The sequence below is a fragment of the Herpailurus yagouaroundi genome, unplaced genomic scaffold (assembly GCF_014898765.1).
Source record: "Herpailurus yagouaroundi ecotype Mexico unplaced genomic scaffold, PumYag 77, whole genome shotgun sequence".
In the NCBI taxonomy this organism is placed as follows: Eukaryota; Metazoa; Chordata; class Mammalia; order Carnivora; family Felidae; genus Herpailurus; species Herpailurus yagouaroundi.
In genome coordinates, this window is record NW_024412388.1 from 56,080,131 (window position 1) to 56,101,976 (window position 21,846).

The 21,846-nt window shown below is 39.6% G+C and overlaps 1 protein-coding gene across 2 annotated transcripts in view; it reads left to right on the top strand.

Annotated features, from left to right (window-relative positions):
- The window catches only part of IL12RB2 (interleukin 12 receptor subunit beta 2), a 78,401-nt gene that overhangs the window by 21,604 nt on the left and 34,951 nt on the right, over window positions 1-21,846 (top strand). For both annotated transcript variants that reach the window (XM_040470586.1, XM_040470587.1), the window contains exons 4-8: window positions 9-123; window positions 1,162-1,346; window positions 2,770-2,912; window positions 4,077-4,227; window positions 13,694-13,773. In XM_040470586.1, the coding sequence (XP_040326520.1) occupies window positions 9-123; window positions 1,162-1,346; window positions 2,770-2,912; window positions 4,077-4,227; window positions 13,694-13,773 (674 nt within the window). The remainder of the gene's footprint in view (window positions 1-8; window positions 124-1,161; window positions 1,347-2,769; window positions 2,913-4,076; window positions 4,228-13,693; window positions 13,774-21,846) is intronic.

Sequence of the window (21,846 nt, forward strand, 5' to 3'; positions counted from 1 at the left end):
TTTTAAAGTTGTTCCGGAACAGCCTCAAAACTTATCTTGTATACAGAAGGGAGAACATGGGACTGTAACCTGCATCTGGGACAGAGGACGAGACACCCACCTATATACTGCATATACTTTACGGTGAGTGAAAGACTATATTTTTGCAGCTGCTTTGTAGGTATTGTCTTAGACTACACTTAGAAATTCAGTTAGATATGCATTTAGAAATAACAGTTTTATATTTACCAGAGAGAAGCAATAGACACCTCTAGATAGGTACTTTAACAAAAATTCTAGTGTTCATCAGTTAAAACTGGTTCATTCATCCAAAGTGTGAGAACTGATGTCTTGGGTCTGCGATCTAACTCAGAGTTCTCTTCAGAGCATCCAAGGCTTATGTTATGGATGTTCCTCCCTGCTCTAATAGGGTTAAACTGGCCACATTATATCCCTTCTTTTGTGGTTGTAGACTCTTAGGGTCATAATATATAAATAGACTCCTCCTTGTGGTAGCTTTCCATTAGCTTCGGAGGAGTTTCTTTTTAAAGCATCTTTGTGTGACCTGGAAGTCCACACAAAGAAGAGTCTGGGAGATTCTGTTCCCTGGAGTTGATTCCATAATCCATCCAAAGGATAGGATAGTTTGCACACGCCTAACTGAGCAGGAAATGGGGGAAAGAAAGTGGAACCCAGGGTTCCAGGCTGTACTAGAAGCTGGCACTTCTTTTTGTACAGTAAATGCTAGGGCCATGGATCTTTGGGTAACAGTTGGGTCTGCCCTGAGGAGCCAGGATGTCAGCCAGGGTTTCGGGTTACTTCTCTATATGCACATCAAAAAGTCTCAATCTGGTGTGCTTGGGTGGCTCAGTTGGTTAAGCCTCTGACTCTTGATCTCAGCTCAGGTCTTGATCTTAGGACTGTGAATTCAAGGCCTGCATTGGTCTCTATGCCGGGTGTGGAGTCTACTTAAAAAAAAAAAAAGGTCTCAATCCTACTAAAAAAGGGGAGAAAATATGGTCCTATTTATTACCATAGAATACAAATATTCCCTTAATGTATCCAACTGACCTTAACAAAATGTCTAGAATTTTGAATATTCAAATATTATATCCCTTTTGTACTAAAAGGAACAAGTACTCATAAAGTATGTTGCTAAACACAATTGTCTTTTATTTACAGGCTAACTGGACCAAAAAATTTCACTTGGCAGAGGCAATGTAATGATCATTATTGTGACCATTTGGACCTTGGAATTAACCTAACCCCTGAATTGCCTGAATCCAGTTACACAGCCAAGGTTACTGCTACAAATAGTCTTGGAAATGCTTCTTCAATTCCATCCACATTTACATTCTTGGACATAGGTACATTTTATTTCACACTTTGTAGGTATCATTCATTGGTAAATGAACATTATTCTTAAAATCACTTGAATGTTCTGTACGTGATTGTTTCAAAAGGGACAATGGCACAAAGAATAGATATTACTTTGATGCAAGGAAAAGAGTACATGATCTCAGAGCCTTATGGAGATGGCCATACAGAATGGAATGTTCAACATTATTCTCTCTGTTGGAGAAAAAAGAACTTAGTCCCACAGAGGCACTAGCTGCCAGTGATAACCATTTGACTGAGGAGAGGGTTCTGCAAGATTGATTATTCATGAAACTCAGTGTAGGCATTTCTTGTCGGAGATATCTTTTTACCCCCATGGTTACTCCACTATTCTGAGATAGGCTACCTGCGGGTTTGCTGGGCCAGCGCAGAGGTGCAAACTATCAATAAAGTGTACCAAGGTACAGGGGTGCCTGGGTGGCTCAGTCAGTGAGGCGTCCAACTCAGTTTCAGCTCAGGCCATGATCTCATGGTTCATGAGTTTGAGCCTTGCATGGGGCTCTGTGCTGACAGTGCAGAGCCTGCTTGGGATTCTCTCTCTCTCTCTGCAGCTCCCCTGCTCATTCTGTCTCTCAAAATAAATAAACATTTTTTTTTTAAGTGTATCAAGGCACAAATGTATCTTGTTCTGAGAATACCTACTACCATTCTCATCACCTTGGGACCTGGAGTGAGCCAGTTGTAGCACATTTCTGAGCAAATAAAATTGGCCCAGTTGAATTAGAGGCCAGTGTCAAATATCCCTCAGGTAGGACTGTGCTTCTGGTCTGCCTTAACTTCCAGCCTTACATTATGTGTCTCTCTTCTCTCTTCCCACAGCACCTCTTTGCACAGGATATATTGCTATGGGTATCAACACAGGCATTTATTATACATTACCTATCATACTTCTCCCCGTCTTACTACCTTCCATTTCTTTACATTGACTATTTCTGTGTAAGGCACCTTCTTTTCCTCTTATTCTTTCCCTCTGTTCTCTGGTTCCTGTGACCCTTCTGTATGACCTTTCCCTACCACCATTTCTTCTTCTGAGAAGTGATCACCACTAGCCACCTCTGCCTTGTCAGCCATTGGTACTCTGGGGCTTGGTACATTGGTTTTCTTTATGCATTGGATTAAATGCAGTTGATACTATCACTAATGTTGAAGGTAGTTTATTTGGTAAAAAATAAGGGTAGATTAAGGAGAATTATTTTAATTATTTAGCAGTGGATCAAACTTTTTTTTTTCTCTGTAAAAGCCATGGATTTCTTTCTTATATATCTCACCAGCTTTGGTAGTCGTGCATCTTAGAAATGAGCTGTGTTCACCTCTTTCTGGCTTACGTCAAAACAAAGGTTATTTCTGATTTTGGAGCCTGAATCACACGTTTTTGTTTGTCCTGATTACTAGTGAGGCCTCTTCCTCCATGGGACATCAGAATCAAATGTGTAAATGCTTCTGTGAGCAGATGTATCCTTCAGTGGAGAGATGAGGTGCTGGTGTTGCTTAATCGACTCAGATATCGGCCCAACAGCAGCAGGTCCTGGACTATGGTAATGGTTTTTAGAGTAAAGGGGAAAAACAGGGAGGGGCTCCTAATATCACTGCACAGATCTCTGTCTTTTCATGCCAGCAAAATATGGGGTTTAAGAATATTTAGCCCTGGGGCGCCTGGGTGGCTCAGTCGGTTAAGCGTCCGACTTCAGCTCAGGTCACGATCTCGCGGTCCATGAGTTCGAGCCCCACGTCAGGTTCTGGGCTGATGGCTCAGAGCCTGGAGCCTGCTTCGAATTCTGTGTCTCCCTCTCTCTCTGCCCCTCCCCCATTCATGCTCTGTCTCTCTCTGTCCCCAAAATAAATAAACATTAAAAAAAAAATTAAAAAAGAAAAAGAATATTTAGCCCTAAAGTACACACTTGAGATAGATCAGAAAGTCATATGCACCTCTATTTATTAAGAAATATCTTGAATTTTGATTATTGATTCTGAAATTTTTTAAGCCGCAGGCTTCTGTAAACTAATATTAATTTTCCACAATTAGTTAAGTATTCATTGTACCTTGTTATGCTACCCCTGTTTTACTTTTTAGTAATCTTTTTACATATTAGAAAGAGAAATATTAGGAAATGTCCATAGAGGCTTATATAGAATTGAATATTGCAAAGATAAAGCCCCACACTTTGATATATTAGACATTAATGTTTTTAAATTAAATTTTAGGATTATAATTCCTCCTAGTATATTTGTAAAATAGAATGGCTTATAATAATAACAAAGGATAAGTTCCACATATAACTGAAACTCATGAGAAATTGCTTTTTTAATATAATTAAAATTTTCTTTTTGAAGTCCGTTCTATGTCTGTGATAAAACATTTATCACATTCTAATTATGACCAAATAAAAAATAATCTCTAGAAAATTCTCCAAGTTTTTTCTGAAAATTGGTATTTTTCAGCCTTTACTTACTTTTCAGCTTGTTTCAGGATCCCCCTTGGGACCCTTATAGGTGGGTTGTTAGTCCCCAGAGTTTGTTTTTAATGAGAAGCTATTTCATATTAACATCATGTATATTCAGTAGCCCTGTCATTGGTATTTTTTCTCAATGAATGACAGATCTGAAAAAAGAGAAAGGGTTATCTACTCAAGTTTCTTACCTATGTGTGTCAAAATTCTTTAATTTTAATTGACACCTTTAAAAATCTTGTCTGATTCAAGGTCAATGCTACAAATGCCAAAGGAAGACAGGATCTGCTGGATCTGAAACCATTTACAGAGTATGAATTTCAGATTTCTTCTAAGTTACATCTATATAAAGGTAGTTGGAGTGATTGGAGTGAACCATTCAGGACACAAACACCAGAAGAAGGTATGTGTTCTAAAAAGGAGGGTGGGAAGAGAAGGAGGAGAGACGGGAGAGGGATCTCTAAAGTACTAGTTAATTTAACACATTAATTAACAAGTAAATGAGTACACTAATTAACAAATTAATTTTGACTTTAGCTTAACTACTGTAATTGTCCAGGGAGATATGTTTATATTGTTAGGGAAATTTTAACATTAAGTAAGTCCTACCCCTGTTTGCCCCATGTTTTCATGTTGGTTACAAGCTTATGCTTCAGTAATGTTTGGTTATAACTCTTATTTCTATTTTTTTTTAAGTTTATTTGTGTATTTTGAGAGAGAGCACGTGTGTGCAAGCAGCGGGGAGGGATAGAAAGAAAGGAGAGAGAGTCCAAAGCAGACTCCACGCTATCAGCGCAAGCCCAACGCTGGGCTCAGTCCCACTGACCATGAGATCATGACCTGAGCAAAAATCAAAAGTTGGAGGCCTAACTGACTGAGACACCCAGGCACCCCTTATTTCTATATCTTGTTTCTATTACTAGCTCAGTAACTCTCTCATTCCACAAAACCATAACCAGTAATTTCATTCCTTTATAGTAAAACTTGATCATTCTACCTTTTGGATTCTATGAAAATTAAAAGCTTAAAAGAAGGTAGACTCGGGGCGCCTGGGTGGCTCAGTCGGTTAAGCGTCTGACTTCGGCTCAGGTCATGATCTCGCGGTCCGTGAGTTCGAGCCCCGCGTCGGGCTCTGTGCTGATGGCTCAGAGCCTGGAGCCTGCTTCGGATTCTGTGTCTCCCTCTCTCTCTCTCTCTCTCTGCTCCTCCCCCGTTCATGCACTGTCTCTCTCTGTCTCAAAAATAAATAAACATTAAAAAAAAAAAAAAAAAGGTAGACTCTGGAGACATACATTTTATTTTTTTAAAGATTTTTTTTTCAACGTTTATTTATTTTTTGGGGACAAAGAGAGACAGAGCATGAACGGGGGAGGGGCAGAGAGAGGGAGACACAGAATCGGAAACAGGCTCCAGGCTCTGAGCCATCAGCCCAGAGCCCGACGCGGGGCTCAAACTCACGGACCACGAGATCGTGACCTGGCTGAAGTCGGACGCTTAACCGACTGCGCCACCCAGGCGCCCCTGGAGACATACATTTTAAAATACAGTTTAACATCCCCCAGCCTTCTCTCCTCCAAATATTACAGCACTGCACTTCATCATGCCTCTGATATACACTGCTCAAATGAGGGCCGCCAGCCTGCCCATAGCTATGGAAAGGATATCAAATATATTTCTTAGTCTGATGGACTTTTCTTTTTGGCAGTTATAGGGATGACAATTTACTGAGGTGTAAAGTATAATCAAACTAAGGTGCAATCAACCATTGATCATATGAATATATAATAGCTATATGAACTTGATGTCAACATTAACAAATCTTTGGATACACAAGAAATAACTATCTGAATAATTAGTTTTTAAGAGCACTCATTTAGTGACCTACTATACAACTTTTCACAGTCTGTGTAACTTTGGCTCAGAAGAAAAATTATTGGCATATAATCCATTGCTTTATCATCTGGAGATTGTGAAGTATTAACGTGAGAAAATCTAAACGCTTATTTGTAAAACTTATGGATATGTGTGACTGTAAATTAGTTTCATGATATAAGTTATATTCATTTTTCTGTGAGCTGCTAATGGCCTTTGATAGCTGATGACACTTATCAATACCCAAGTGACTTTCAAGGACCCAAAGACCCTAAAATATAAAATATTTAAATATTTAATATTTAATAAATATTATAAAATATTTAATGTTAAATATTTAAATATACTAAAATATGACACCTAATATATAAATTGTAGAATAATGTATATTTTTCCTTTCTTCTTATATTAATTGCATTTCTGTATTTTAAAATAACTCCATCTAACAAATTATAATTTATTCCCTCTCATTTTATGATAAAAATCTCTTAAAATTGATGTTGAGCCACTTGCTCTCTGTTTAAATGTTTGTCATTTTTATAATCCAGAGTTTTTTATTCTTTTATTAAACGTAGTCAAAGTAATGTACTTTTTAATGCCTTATCTATGAGACTTTGTTTATATGTCCTACAGATAAAATTCTTGAAAATGGGCCATATTTTCTGTCCATGGCCAAGGTACTAAAGAGGCTGAGTAGTTTTTAAGTATGTCACATTCGGCTTAACTATGAACCAGGGGTATTCTGGGCTTGTGAATTCTCGTCATTCTTACTGACATTTAATAATGACCTGTTTGGAGGTGTGTGGAAAAGTTTGGGGGTTTTTTTGTTTTTTGGTTTTTTTTTCTGAAAGGGTTTATCTTTTAAATTAAAAACAGTTCAAGGTAGGACAGTAACAACAGTAACTTTCTCATAGCCCTTAAATAAACCACTATCATAACAATGAGTGAGTGCAGCAACTTGTTATGGTTGTGAACTCATGGACAGTTATGAATCAAATCAAGGAACTGACTTGTTCAGAGTAATTGCAGGCATTCATGAAGAGAGAAACCCATACTCTGAGATGCACCACATTTACGAAGCTGTTGGCTTCCTTTCAGTGTCTGCATTTCCCTTTTCTGTGTTTCATCTTTCTGTGGGTTGATGTAGGACCTCTTCCCTCTTACTCTGAGCAGCTTGGTTTTCTCCCCTTACCGCTATTTCTGTCATCAGTTTCTTTATGAAACACCAATTGATGTAAACTTAAAAGGTGTGAATTTTTTTAACACTTCTTCCTTTTCAGCCTTTGAATGTGTACTCATATGTAACTTGGCATTTAAAAAAAATTGCTAGTAAGCTTTTTTTTTTTTTTTTAGTTACTCTTTAAAACTCTGAATGACCTTATAATAGAGTTCTTTGGAGCCTTTGCTGCCCAAAACTGAGAGCAATGTTATCTTCTGGTGGATTGAGCACAGTTATTTAGATCATGTCGGCAGAGAATGAGGTCTTCATTTACTCCATATGGCCCTTTCCTGTGTCATTAAATTCAACTCCTGTTATGGTCCTCCATGGAAAACACTTTTTAAATGACCTTTAAGTAAGGAGTAGAAGGAAAGAAACTGCTTTTCTCTGTTTAGGAGAACAGTCCCTCAATCTTTATCTGTCAAAAGCAGGTCTGATACTGGGAACTGAGCAACCACATTTGGCCTGTAGTGGGAAAACATTCTTGAGTTTGAGCTGCAGGGTCTCCAGACACATCTGGAGAAGGAAAGTGTTGGGGAGGTGATTCCCTCACCACCTAGAACACCCAGGAGGAGACTCCATAAAAAAGATGAACAAGCCATTCCTTAGAGCTATAGTATAAATTAGGTATTTCTGTTTGCTCATTCACCACTTTTTAAAGTCTAATTTACATGTTTTGGTCTTGTTAAACTCTATATAGGCAATTAATAAATAAAGCAAGTGCTGCATACTCAACCTTAACACCAGAGCAATGAAGGAGTAGCCCTCCTCCCCCCACCGCCATAGAGGTGGTGGCATGGGTGGTTGGTGAGAGACTCCCAAAGGGGAGAAAATGCAGGGTCACCAGTTGCAGCCACCCCTTCTCACATTGAGAAGCTAGGCAATTCATTCATTCATTTGTAATTCTGAAATATTGCTAAGATGGGTTAATTTTAATGAATAGAAGAGCTCTGACCATGGTCAGCACTCAATAAATTTAGCTGTTGTTTTCTTCACTTGGAAATTTAAGTGTTAGAGCTGATAGAACTTGTTCAAAGTCTCAGAACTAAGAATTGGAGAAGCCAGGTTTTGAGCACTGGTCTGTTTTATCACATAGCCCAAGCTCTTGGCTCTGCACCCCACAGTTACCTGACTCTGAGAAGGCCAATTAAATACTAGAGGTTATTTTATCATTTTGGTTAACAAGTTCTTAAAAATGATCTAGCTTAGGGGTCAGCAAACATTTTCTGTAAAGGTCCAGACAGTAAATATTTTCAGCTTTGCAGACCATATCTCTGTCACCAGTACTAAAATTCGCTATTGTAGTGTGCAAGCAGCCATTGACAGTGTATAAATACATAGACAAAGCTATGTTCCAATTGAACCTTATTTATGGATACTGACATTTTAATTTTATGTAATTTTCACATGTCACTGAAAATTACTCTTCTGTTTGTTTTCAACCATTTAAAAATGTAAAAACCATTGTTAGTCCACAGGCTGTACTAAAACAAGGAGCAGATATGACCCACTGGCAATAGTTTGCTGACTCCTAAATTAGCTCATTTATCTGAGTGCCTAAGGCTTGAGGATATGAGAATCAAAGGTTCTTAGCCTTCTAAAGAGATTTACATGCAAATGTTTTCATTAGAAGGAAAATGTTATGTTTGAGAGCCAATGACAGTCCCTGCCTTCCTTTCTTTTTGGGTCCCCTCTAAGCCCACCATCTATCCTGGAAGAAATCAATGTCTGAGCTCAATTATTTGACAAGATGGTGATCACCCCAATAGGAAGAAATGCTTTCCATGAAGCCTTCCAAACAGAAACAAATGGGGGAAAAAATGCTTCTCAAGATGGATCTGTGAGAAAAGTGTGTGTGTATCAGGAACTATGCCAGGTGCTGGGACACAGTGATAACTTGTCAGATCCTCAGACTCAAGGACTTCTAATCTGTTTTGGAACATTAGGTAAAGATTCCTGGAGGATACAACACCACGAAGAAATGTAAAGTTCCAATGCAACTTATGGACTTCCCTCATCTGGAACATATGGCCTCCAAAGTCATTGCAGTAGGAGAAGGGAGCTATTTCCTCCCTGAAGTACTTGATTCTTTTGAATTCTGTGAAATCTCATGTTCCTGGATTTTATTCTTCTTCATTGACCAGGTCTTCTTGGTTTCTTGCTGGTCAGTTTTCTCTTCTCAATACCAAATCCCTATGGCTTTTCCCTGGGCTCCCTTCTTTTCCCAGGTGACTTTATCCAGTCCCACAGTTCGAAAACTAGACAGACAGATGATAGATAGATAGATAGATAGATAGATAGATAGATATCTCTTTGTTTTTCTCCAAAACAAAATGTTTCCAAAATACTTCTGTTTCAATATTTTCTATTTTAGTAAGTGATACCACCATCTTCCTAGTTACTGAAGTCAAAAATCAAGAAGTTATCTTTAAATTCTCCTTTTCCAAATAAAAAGAAATTCTTTTTCCTTATTCCCCAATACCAGCACTTGACTCTCCTAAACATATTCAAAATCTGTTCATTTCTTCTGTTGCCACTATGATTATGCTAGGTTAAGCTACTTTCTCCGTACAAAGGATAACAGCAAAGTGAACAGTTATGAACCCACCATTCAACTTAAATGCTGTGAAATTACCAATATACTATTGACACTATCCTGAATTATATGTTTATCAGTACTTTTCACATAACTTTCAGAAATGTATGTATCTCTAAACAGTTAACTAGTTTTGTTTGTTGCAATATCTGTAGAATGATAGGAGAAAATCTCAGGTGCAACAGGCTGAGAGTGAGTGTGAAGTGAGGGAATAAAGACTAACAATTCACAACTCTTCATGAAGTTCTGTGAAGGAGAGCAGAGATGTGGGGCAGTAGTTGGAGCAGGATGTGGTATCAGGAAATGCTTTGTCTGGTTTTGTTTTTAGGGTTGGTGAAAAATTGTAGTGTATTTTCAAGGTAATGGTAAGCTTCCAGCAGAGAGGGAGAAATTAGTAATGCAAGAGAAGTAGGGGAGAAGTCCTTGATAAAACAAGGGAGGATGGGATCCAGAACTCAGGTTGGGTTGAACTTTGATGGAAGTAGGGATACTATGTTAGAGAATTGATGGTGAACTTTTCATGGTAGAAAGATGAGGGAATCCCTGCCTTGTTACTTCCTTTTGCTCAGTGAAGTATGAAGCAAAAGCATCAGTTGACAGAAACAGATCATTAGAAGTGGGCAGGTGGAGGGACTGACAGTACCAGCTACTGGGAAGGAACACCTTATGGATGGTGGCCCTTCACAAGTAGTAAAAGAGGTGACAGAAAGAGGTGAAAAGAGAGAGTGAACCAAGTGTTAAACTTCATTTATCAAGAAGGAAGTGGAATGGGGTAGTCTGTATAGGACTTCCCGTGGAGGCATAGCAGGTGATAACGTCTGAAAGTAAAACTTGTTTAATCAAGTAGATACTTGTAATATCTGTTTGAATTGAGTTGTTTAAAACTAGATTTTAGACAAATGGGTCAACCCCAAAAAGTGAACTTCAAGGAACTGAGGCAGTGAGTGACTTATCTCTGTCTTGTCCTGCTTGGAACATGACTTGGACCAAAAAATCCTCGTGTGTTTCATTGAGCCCACTACCTGAAACCTCCCAAGATATGCCTTTTCCATATTTGCTTTGTGTTAAATTCTCCATTTTCACTCTTCTTGGAAATCTGTATGCTCCTTGAGGAAACCTCTGTTGAGGGATTGCTTTCCACCCACGATTAAGTTGCTCTTGTCCACATTCCTGCGTTCGCCTTGGCTTCAGATATGGATGCTCATCTCAGAAGCACATGGATTGGCTCAGATTTGTTTGCCACACCTATTGTTTCATAGAATCCTAGAATCTTGGGATTTTAGAGTTGAAAGCACCTTCAGGGTCATTTAGGTCAATCTCCTGCTTAATTTAGGATCTTCGCTTTTTTTCATATTGGTAACTCTATTCAACTCTACGGTTTTCTCCTTTATCATATAGGAGGCAGTTTCATCTCAGGTGACCTGACTTCCATTTCCAGTATTTGTATTTTTAGTCATTTGTACCCATTTGTTTTGTAATCACTTGGACATTTGGTCTTTGACTTTTCTTTTCTGGCCTGCCTATAATAGTTTTATCTGCCTTTGTTAGGTAACACTGAGGTTAGAATTTCAAGTGATTTTGTGTCAGTTGAATGTCAAAGATTCTCTTTAATATCAGCTCTTATGCTGTTTTAAGCAGCAGTGGTTTGACACCCCTGGTCATGAAATTTTACACTTTGAAACTCATACAGATTCAACTAATGATTTCTCTCCCACAGAGGCTAACACTGCAGGTGGGCACCATTAAAATTTCAGTTTCACTTGCAATTTTTCCTTTGAAGAGACTGTGATTCTAGAATTCAATTCTTAGCTCTGTAGTAATCTGGTAGTTGTAGATCTTTAATGAGACAATGAGTATTCCCTTTATTTGTTACTAATATGTAATTAACTGGAGACATTTAGCACTAATAAGTCATCTGGCTTCAACATGGAGCACATCCAAGTTTCCACATCCTGATTATGTAGTCAATGTCTGGGTTATCTAGTTTGCTCAGATCTCCGCTCAATGTAGTGAACTGTAATGGAAGAGCAGGGTCTTTGGAAATAGTGAAACCTGGGCTCAGCTGGCTTTGCCATTTACCAACTCCACGTGTTCTGGAAATCATTTAACCTTTGTCAGCCTCCTTGGCCTCAGCTCTAAAACAGATGTAAACACACACACACACACACACACACACACACACACACACACACACCCTGCATTGTGCGAGGATTAAATGAGATAACGTGCAGTACATAAAATGCCCAAATATTTCCTGACACGTTGTAGGTGGTTAATAATGGTCAGGTCCCCTTTCCTTCTGTTGCCTGTGCTTTTTTCCTTTTTGCATCTGGACTAGCAGATAAAAGTGCTAGGCTTGTTTTCTGGGTCACTCTTCATAATCCTGAAGGATGGAGAGCATTTTCACAATGTCTTGGGTAAGCATTTCTTACCTTTAGGTCCTCACTGCAAGGGTAGAAGCTACCACTGGTGGGAAAAGAGGGGAAGAAAATAAGTGAATGTTTAGAAAAAAACAAAAGGAAGAGGGTGAGAGAGGCAGGAAACGGAAATAAAAAAGGAAGAGGGTAGAACACAGAAGAGCACCTGTTGGGCGTGGAAGTACTGTTGAGAAATCACAAGCCTCAGAGCCAGGTAACTGCGGGGTGCAGAGAGAAGAGTGCTGGCTATGTGATAAAACAGACCAATGTTCAAAACCTGGCTTCTCCGATTACTAGTTCTGGGACCTTGAACAAGCCTCATTTCCAAGTGAAGAAACAACAGCTAAATTTCCTGAGTGCTTACCTTAGGTCAGGGCTGCTCTGTTCATTCAATTCTCACAACAGCCCCATGTGACGTATAGAACTACAATCCTCATTGAACAGATGAGGAAACTGGCTTCAGGATGTAGAGTATGTATTCAGGATGTGGTTAACATTTGTTCAAGATCACAGAGCTGGGATTTGCCCATAGACGGTCTAGCTCTGGAGTTCACACTTTAACCACTGCACTAAAGCTGCATATGTCATGGGGTAAAGAGGATATGGGATGCAAGTGTAAGTGGGCCACGGGACCTGCCCATAGTATGTGTGGGTGCATGTGCTCCTTCCCTTTTTCTCTTCTCCTCTCCCTGGCTGCTTGTCTTCTCTTTTCCTGGTGGGAGTTAATGTTCCAGAAACTTCGTCTGGTTAAATGGGACTTGTCACCCCAGAAGGAACCCCAATGTAGCCTCATCTCAAATACATTCTAAGTGTCACAATGAACAAGTTTCATTGGTGCAGTTGAAGCTTGTTTTCAGGGGCTGTTTCTGTGAGTTCCACCCCTGGCTGTAAATCAAAATAAATCTGATAATGGGAGAAATAAAACTATTCACCCACTCACGTATGCACATGTGCACACACACTCTCTTTCTAGCACATAGGAGTTGACTATTCAGTTTCTTATCAAGTCTGTTTGATTGACTTTCTCAAATTAAATTAGGTCATATTTGACCATTGTCTTAAAGATGGTGGTTTTTCCTTCAATCAGTTCATTCTCTGTTTTAGCATCAAGTAGCTAATATTGTCTGAATTGTTCATTTGCACATTTGTCACCTGACAAAGAGTTGTCAGGAGCCTGTTACATTCTAAGCACTATGTAAGTATGAGAGATATTAAGATGAATGAGATGGGCCTTCCTTTCAAGTAGATCATGATCTAATGATCTAATGATCATAAAACCAAATAATTATGCCACAACATGGTAAGTTCAGGAATGGACGTGAACACAGAGTTAATCATTTGTATTTTTCATTTTTACAGGATCAGAAATGTGTTCCTTATGATTCATATTTTTGTTTTCCTGCTGAGAATTAATTCTTTCTGCATTCCAATAAAAAATAAATAATCACACATACTTTCTTTGAGTTATTTTATTACTACATATTTTAAGAGTAAGTTAGGAATCCAATTTCCTCATCATCATTTTTTAAAAATGTTTTTAAGGTAAAATTTGTGTTTTCTATGGCCGACACATATGTTCATTGTTTAACAAAAGGAAAGAAATATGGGGGCACAAAGAAAATTGAAATTACCTGATAATCCTACTCTCCTGGAATTGTTTATTAAATAAGCAATTGACTTTAAGAGGTTTTATATTCTGCATTGTATGGATATATACATGTATGTGTGTATACATGAAAATATGTTTTTTTTTCCTTCAAAACAGAGCCTACTGGGACATTAGATGTCTGGTACATGAAACAACCCATTGACTACAATAGACAACAGATTTCTCTTTTCTGGAAGGTAAGTTTTCATTGTCAGTGTAAAATTCAAGAGAAGTATATATTTGGTTGATTTTTTGTTTTGTTTTTATTGAGATATAATTAACATATAGAAAGAATTATATATTTGAACAATGTTTAAGGCCAAAAAAAAAAAAAGTTTTATTTCCATAGTGGCTTTATACAAGGCTTCAGAGACTTGGTTGAAGCTCGTTTCCTCAGCAATATCCTCAAGACACTTGACCCAATGTCATTTCCTTTTGTCAGATAAGAGTGAGAGTTCCCACTGAGTTCCCTCCTGCACACAACTGCATCTTTTCCTCATCTGCTTGCATCCGTTCCTATCTCCAGGCATGTCCACACTCTGTCCCACTGCACCATTTCTTCTGCCTCTTGCCCCTCCCAGCCACTCTTAATATCCCCTGCATATAACATGCCCACCAGTGACCACGCCACCTTACTTATTCACTTTTTGGGAAATTAAAGATGGGAAGTCTGTGGACGTGGATATCTAGGAATGTATTTGCTATAGTCACTGAAAAGGGAGAGGGTGGAAAGAAGGCTGTTCTACCTCAGGAACTCAAGTAATTGTAGACAATCGTGTGAAGAGGAATGGAAAGCAACTCCTCCTCAGGAATAGTAGTAAAACAGTAGTGATTCAAACAACCTTCCAGAAAACAGTAAGACCTAATGTTATTATAGGATGTGAGAGTTTCACACAGTGCTGATTCTGGTGTGGTTGCTTCATTTAATCCTTTAAAAACCCTGTAAGGTAGGTCGTAGGTATCCCCACTTAAATGGAAAACCTGAGGGTAAGAGAGAGGATGTTCTTCCCACAGTCACCCAGCTACTAAGTGCAGAATTGAGACTGAAACCCCATCCAGAACTCTTTCTGCTCTGTCATGACTCATCTTTGTGAAAAGAAAATACTATTTGAATTGAGCTCCTGATTGGCATGCTGCTAATAAGAGGTTTTCAGGTGAGCTGTACTCCTCTTTACTTCCCTACTCCTGCATCCCTCTCACTGCACCTCTTCCATTTAAGGGTAAATCAACAGTTTTGGAATCATGAAGCTGATGAGCACGAAAGCAGAAGAGTCAGAGAAATGAATATCAAGTCCTCTGATGGGGTTAGCATGATAGATGTTGATAACTGCAGTTTTCTTCAGTTTTAAGAAATGAGCCAGGCAAGAATTGAGCTCTTTCTCCCTCTTTTCCTTTCTGTCTCACACACGCACAAAATGTCTGGTATGAGACTACTATAAATAGCTTGGTGAGTCATAATCAAGCTCTTCGCTTTGAAACTAAAACTACAGTTTAAAATTATTTTAAAATGAAGCCATGTTTAAGAGCAAGACAATTCTCAAAGCAAGACATTTAGAGTGGCCATAATTTGTGAATATTATAGAAGAACACAGCTCAGTTCTTGAGTGTTGGTTTTCATTTTCACAAGTAAGCAACTGGTTAAAACCAAAATTCCTCCTTCCATAGAGAATCCTTCCCCCTGAGTGTCCTCAGCAGTGATCTGAAGAGATAGACTGTTTTAGTTCCAATAAACATTTTTTAGCCACAGGTAATGCTCAGCCAACATGCATATGCAAATTCTTCTCTGCTTTTCATTTTAATCTTGCCCCTAAACCTGGAAAAGCCTAAACTCTAAAGTGAGATCTTGGAATTCAAAAGAACTTGAATTCTCTTCTAGTCTACCCTCCTATTATTAGCACTGCTCCCACTCCAGCCAGGACTGACACATGCCCCTGCTTGGACCGTCTCGGACAGGGAGAATTCCACTTTGTAAGCAGTCCATGCTCTGGTGGGCATCTCTTACTGTTAGAAAATTTTCCGTTTTGTGGAGCCAGAGTTGTGGGTGCATTGGACTGGAACTGGCGTCACTAAGAAACCAAAAATGTAAATACTAGAAACTTCCTGGCACCAGATGGTGATCAAGACAGGGCAACTTCAAGACCTTCTGTGCCTGTCCTGTTTGAGAGAGGCTCCTTAAGGAATGTTGGATCTAGTCCTCAGTTTTTCAGGACCATCACAAGACTAAGTCCTTTTCTGCCAAACCCTGGGGTTCTTCAGTGGCCCCAAATAGGCCACTCACCTGGGAGTGGCAGTAAAAGACTGACGAGAGTTACTGAGATGAGCAGGCCTGCTTTGACCACAGAGCCACAGAGCCACAGAGCCGGAGGGAATGTAAGCAGCATGCAGGCCCACCACCCATTTCACAAACAGAAACAGGTCTAGGGAAATGACGTGATTCCAAAGAGAGGATTTCAGGTACTGTGGTGCTTGCAGCTGGGAGCCTTCCTAGGCAGAAGTCACTGCTCCTGTCTGGAACCACTCCAGTCCCACTTATCCTCCTGGGGATTCCCCATATGCCACTCTCAGGCAGGCTTGGGAATTGATGGGGTGGTGCCATGACATAAAGGACCTGTTTAAATGTCAGACTAGAAAGAAACACTGCAGCCAGATCAGGTGGTTTGTGGTGGGGCCCAAATCAGACCTCACCAAGGAAAGGAAGCAAAGATGTATGTGTGTTGATTTTGGCTTTTTTTTTTTCACTTTGATCAATACTGGGAACCCCAGTGAGGGGGACACCCTGCCACTGCAAAGAGGGGGATTTCAGGTCTTGGCACCAAAGGAAGCCCCAGGTAAAACCCCATTAGTCTATGAACAAAGTGAGAGCATGTTTCTCTGACAGCTGGGGGAATGTGAGATGACCTTTCATTTTTGTACGATGTTTACATCAGAAGAGAACAACTTGTTGCTGAATGGGTACAGCCTGGGTGTGTGAGGGAGTGAAGTGTGAATATAGGTGAGTATGAGTATGTATGTGTGATTGTGCATGTATGTGAGTGATGTGTGCATGTGTGTGAGTGCAGAGAGTAAACGTGAATGTGTGTGTGACTGGGTATGAGTTTTTTATATGTGTGTGGGATGTGAGTGGGAGTGTGGGTATGTATCTATGAGTCTGCGTGTCAGTGTGGGTGCATGTAGGTGAGTGTCTTAGTCCCTTTGGGTACTATAACAAAATACCATAGACTGGGTGGATTATAAACAGAAATCGATTTCTCACAATTATGGTGGCCGGGGTGTGTGTGGGTATGAGTGTTCGTGAATGTGTGTATGGATCAATGTGAGTGTGGGGGTGTGTTGAGGGGGAAGGAGACTTTTGCTTTATTGTTCTGGCTCTTACCTACTTACTCTGGGTTTCTCCTAAAAGCTTTCTTCTAAAAGTTCTCTTTCCTCAAAAATATCTGGTAGTATGTTTTGCCATAGCTATTTTTAAGAGAAAAAATACTTTCTTTGTTGAAGCCAAAAAAGTACAAATTAATCTGTGAAATAAAACACCTCAGTATTGTTCAAACAATAAATGCAATAACAAGTAGAAAATGTTGCTCTGTCACAAACAGTGCCAGTGTCATGTTAGAGCTCTTCACAGGGGGCTTTCTAGCATCCCCTCCCTCACATTCCCTGTATCTTCCTTCTCTGCAAAGATTCATATTGTTTCCTTTGTTTTGATTAAGTGTTTCAATCCATGGTTCCAGTACAGATTTCTTTCACTTAACATAGCATGTATCCTTTAGGAAGAAAATCACCTGATAGATAGATAGATAGATAGATAGATAGATAGATAGATAGACAGACAATGTATGGAAAGATGTGCCAAACCTCATTAACCTTTACAGTTTCCTCTGTTAATTTCTTAATCATGGCAGGTCATAAACTTTCTGGAATTATGTTTGAGGCCATGGATCTGGAAGTAGTGTGTATAAATGAAGCCAACTTCACTTTATTCATTCATTCATTCAAACTAGCAAATATATTGAAGGCTCTCATTAGTACTGGACACTGTACTGCATTCCAGAGATATGGAAGTGAACAAGACAAATGCAGTCCTCAGGTGCTTGAACTCACAGTCCAGGAGAAGGACAGACATGGGGATGATGACAGCACTCAGGTGTTAAGGAGGAGTTCAAGATCCAGCTAGGGAGATGATTATCGGGGTTACCTAGTAGACCAAGGGAATGGGTGAGGAGTCACAGAGGATCTCTTGCAAGGTAATACTAGAGCTGACCCCAGAAGAACAGGTTAGCTGGGACAAGGGTGGGGGAACATTTGGCAGGAAACCAAGGACTATGGATTCAGCATGTAAAGGATCACTGTAGTGAAGCCCCATCCCATAGAAATATAAAGCAAGCCACAAAGGAGAGTCATATGTATAATTTAAAATTTTCTTGTAGCCACATTTAAAAAATAAAAAGAGACAGGTGGGATCAATTTTAATAATATATTTTATTTAAGCCCAAGTATGTATGGAATATTATCCTTTCAACGTGTAAATCAATATTTTAAAATTATTGATCAGCTATTTTACATTCTTCTTACCCTACTAAGTCTTTGGAAACTGGTGTGTCTACTAAGTGCCAGCGGGTCCAGTGGCTAAGAGCTTGCTTCCAGAGGACGGACATGTCAGTTACACATCAAGATCTTTATGGCTGCCTGCAGCTAGTGACTCCCTCATGTAGCAAACAGCGCCCCTCTAGGGCCCTCACAAGCAATACAGAAGAGAGTTAGAGAAACTCAGTTCCAAAAGTGGGGAAGGTTTGGTGGGTTTTGTTCATTTGTTAAATGACGTAACTCATTCGGATAAACAGCTGCCCTCAAATCACAGAAGACGAGAAGAAAGAAAAGAACAAGCCCCATACACCAGTTCACAGCAGAGCCTCAGAAAGGTCTGTGACCAGAGGCAGCTTAGTACATTCCCTTCATCTCTTTCTCTCTGTATTTCTCTGTGTCCTATGAAGAGTATTACAGTCCATATCACGTTGCACTGATGAGATGTGTCCTTTGGCCTCCTCATATGAAAGAAATCCAGTAAATGTAGGAAAATATTACTTGTAATCTGATTTATATTGACGTAGAACAAAGGTCTGTCATAAATCCACAGGGAAGATTGGCTGTCAGGAGCCTGAGGCCTTTATATAATTAGAGGAGGCATCCCAATCTCAGAATCAATATTTAAATACAAAAGCAGCAGATGGGAAGATGTAGATAGTTTTGTTGCAATATTCAACTCTGTCTCCTTTCCTTTCCCAACCCTGGTCCTATCACAGGCTGGCACAGCATTTCTGAAGGTATTTTCGGAAAGAAAGGGTTGTTTTCCCTTGCTTACTAGTCACACATATTATAGTATCTGTAATGTAGAGAATCTTAGTTGGATAACAGAAGGTGGTCAATGCAAAGATAAGAAAGTGGGTAGCAGAGAATTAACATAAGATAGAAAACAGAGACAGAAGGGAAATTCAAGTTTTGCTCTAACACAGTTTCCATTATTTTGCTGATTTTCTGCTACAAAACAAGTTAGAAACCATGATGTCATGAGTTATTAGTATCCATTAAATAAGTTCAGGGTAGCAAAACAACTGGGAGAATCTAGAAAGTACTAACACGACAGCAGTTAAGAGCTTACCCTCTAGGCAGAACTGAGCTGCCTGGGTTCAGGGTGCAGCCTCACCGCCTACTGGCTGTGTGTTCTTAAGCAAGGTGCTTAACCTCTCTGTGCCTTCCTTTCCTCACACATGCATATGGTAATAGTATGTACTACATGAGGTTGTTGAGAAGATTAATGAGAGAATCACGAAAAGCGTTTGCTAGATTATTAGGAAGCAAACGCTGTGCAGGACTCTGAGGACACAAAGGTGAGTCAACAGGCTCATGGGAGGACAGATCCATAGATGGATCATTTCAATACAGTGATTTTTAAACCTTCCGATGAGGGTTATCTTTTGAGGTGCTCCTTCACTTTGGGCTGGGTTGCTGAAAGCCATCATGAGTTCTGAAATCAATACCCGGGCTTAAATTTTTTTTTTTAATTTTTTTTTCAACGTTTATTTATTTTTGGGACAGAGAGAGACAGAGCATGAACGGGGGAGGGGCAGAGAGAGAGGGAGACACAGAATCGGAAACAGGCTCCAGGCTCTGAGCCATCAGCCCAGAGCCTGACGCGGGGCTCGAACTCACAGACCGCGAGATCGTGACCTGGCTGAAGTCGGACGCTTAACTGACTGCGCCACCCAGGCGCCCCTACCCGGGCTTAAATTATACATGCTTTGTAATCAACTGTATGACATTGGTGGGATTTTCATACAGAGCTGTGGTGGGATCCAAGTCAAGATGGCTTGACCTTCCATAGATTGGTAGAAGAGTAATATGAATATAACGGAAAAGTGCCAAGTACGGTGATTTTTATATTAGGGTAACCGACAGAAGGTAACTCACCAAGTGTCTTAACATTTGCCATGCATCCAGCACTCTTTGAAACTGTTTGCCTCCTTCAGCCCATTGAATCCTCCAGTAAGCCTATGCTATACACAGAATTACCTCATTTTACAGATAAGTAAATTGAGCCTCAGAAAGGTAAAATAATTTGGCCAAGGTCACACAGCTGCTATGTGGTGGAGTAGGAAAAACTAAGTCAGTAGCTTTCCAAAACCAACCTTGCCACCCCAAAAGTCTTCATAGACAAAAGTGTGACATATTCAAGTTCCCTACCTTTCTAATATGTCTTGACTACAGACTCTCTTCTTTGACATATTGGCAGCTCTGACATATTTTTGTCTGTTTGCATCAGGGAAAATTAGAATAAAATATTATTTTATGACAAGTACAGTAGGTTTTTTAAAGTCCTAAGAAGACATGATTTATCAATTCACAGAAACACCCTTCTTCCTATATACTTCAAAACAAAATAGGGACATCTGGAGGGCTCAGTTGGTGGAGCATGTGACTCTTGATCTCAGGGTTGTGAGTTCGAGCCCCATGTTGGGTGTACAGAGTACTTAAATAAAATCTTTAAAAACAAAGCAAACAAAAAACAACAGAGGTCTTGCATTCTGACATGTACCAGATTTTGTCCTATCACAGATACATTTACCAAGGTATTTTTGATGGTGAAAGCCTTTTCACCCAACAGAACTCTCACAATAGTTTATGAGAGAGCTGTTCACTCTTTGCTTCGTAGACAAACCTGTCAGAAAAGCTAACTTAATACTAAGTTTAGATCATTTCTTACGGAGCAGAAAGAAAACTGAAGGAGACCGTGGGACAGCTTTTCCTGATTAGCACACTCTTACCAATAGGAGAGGCTGACAATGACAGTAGGAACACTGGCTTGAGATCTGCTTTCAGCACTGCCCACAAAGGTACAAGAAGTACCAGAGACATTGGACACATTTTGGACATTGCCTTACACCCACTGTACACCCTCTTACACCCACCTTACACCCTCTTACACCCACTAGGGGGCGCACTAAAAACTTACTTTTCTGTGGGGACTACTTGCATCAGTCTCTTAACCTCTCCAAGCTTCAGCTCCCTCAGGATGGGGAGATGTGAGGACTAAATGTGACAATAGATGTAAAGTTTCTGACTCATGGTATGGCCCAATAAATGATAGTTTCTCCCTATCACTCACCCAAATATACATTAGAATAAAATATTAGAATAAATATTAAAAATACATTAGTGTATATATATGTGTGTGTATACATAATATTGTATATATACATGTGTATATAGTGTATATATATGTGTGTGTATGTATATATATATGTATATTATATATATATACATACACATTAGAATAAAAGAAGTTCATCTAGAAAGACCCAGCTGGCTCCTCAGATGGCAGTTCTTTGGGATTCACAGCTTGTCTCCTTGTGACACAAGGCCTGTTGGTTCTGGAAAAAAAAGAATTCTGGATCTCCACCCTCCCAAAATTGTTGACCTGATGTCTGCTGTTGATGTTCCACATCAGAATATACCACAACCTTGCAATTAGACAAGCTGCTTTCCAACATTGGGCCAGAGAGTGACTGGGGATTCCAACTATGAAACATGGTGCCCCCTGGTGACCAGTTGTCTCAAGCTTGCCAACAGAAGGAGCAGGAGTAGAGGGATCACTAGTCAAGAGCCTTGGATTCCAACCTCAGCTCCTCCATCTATCCCTTGAGAGCCCTTAAGCAAGTCACTTCATGTCCCAGACTCAATTTCCCTATTGGTAAAATGAAATGTTGAATGAACTGTTAAAC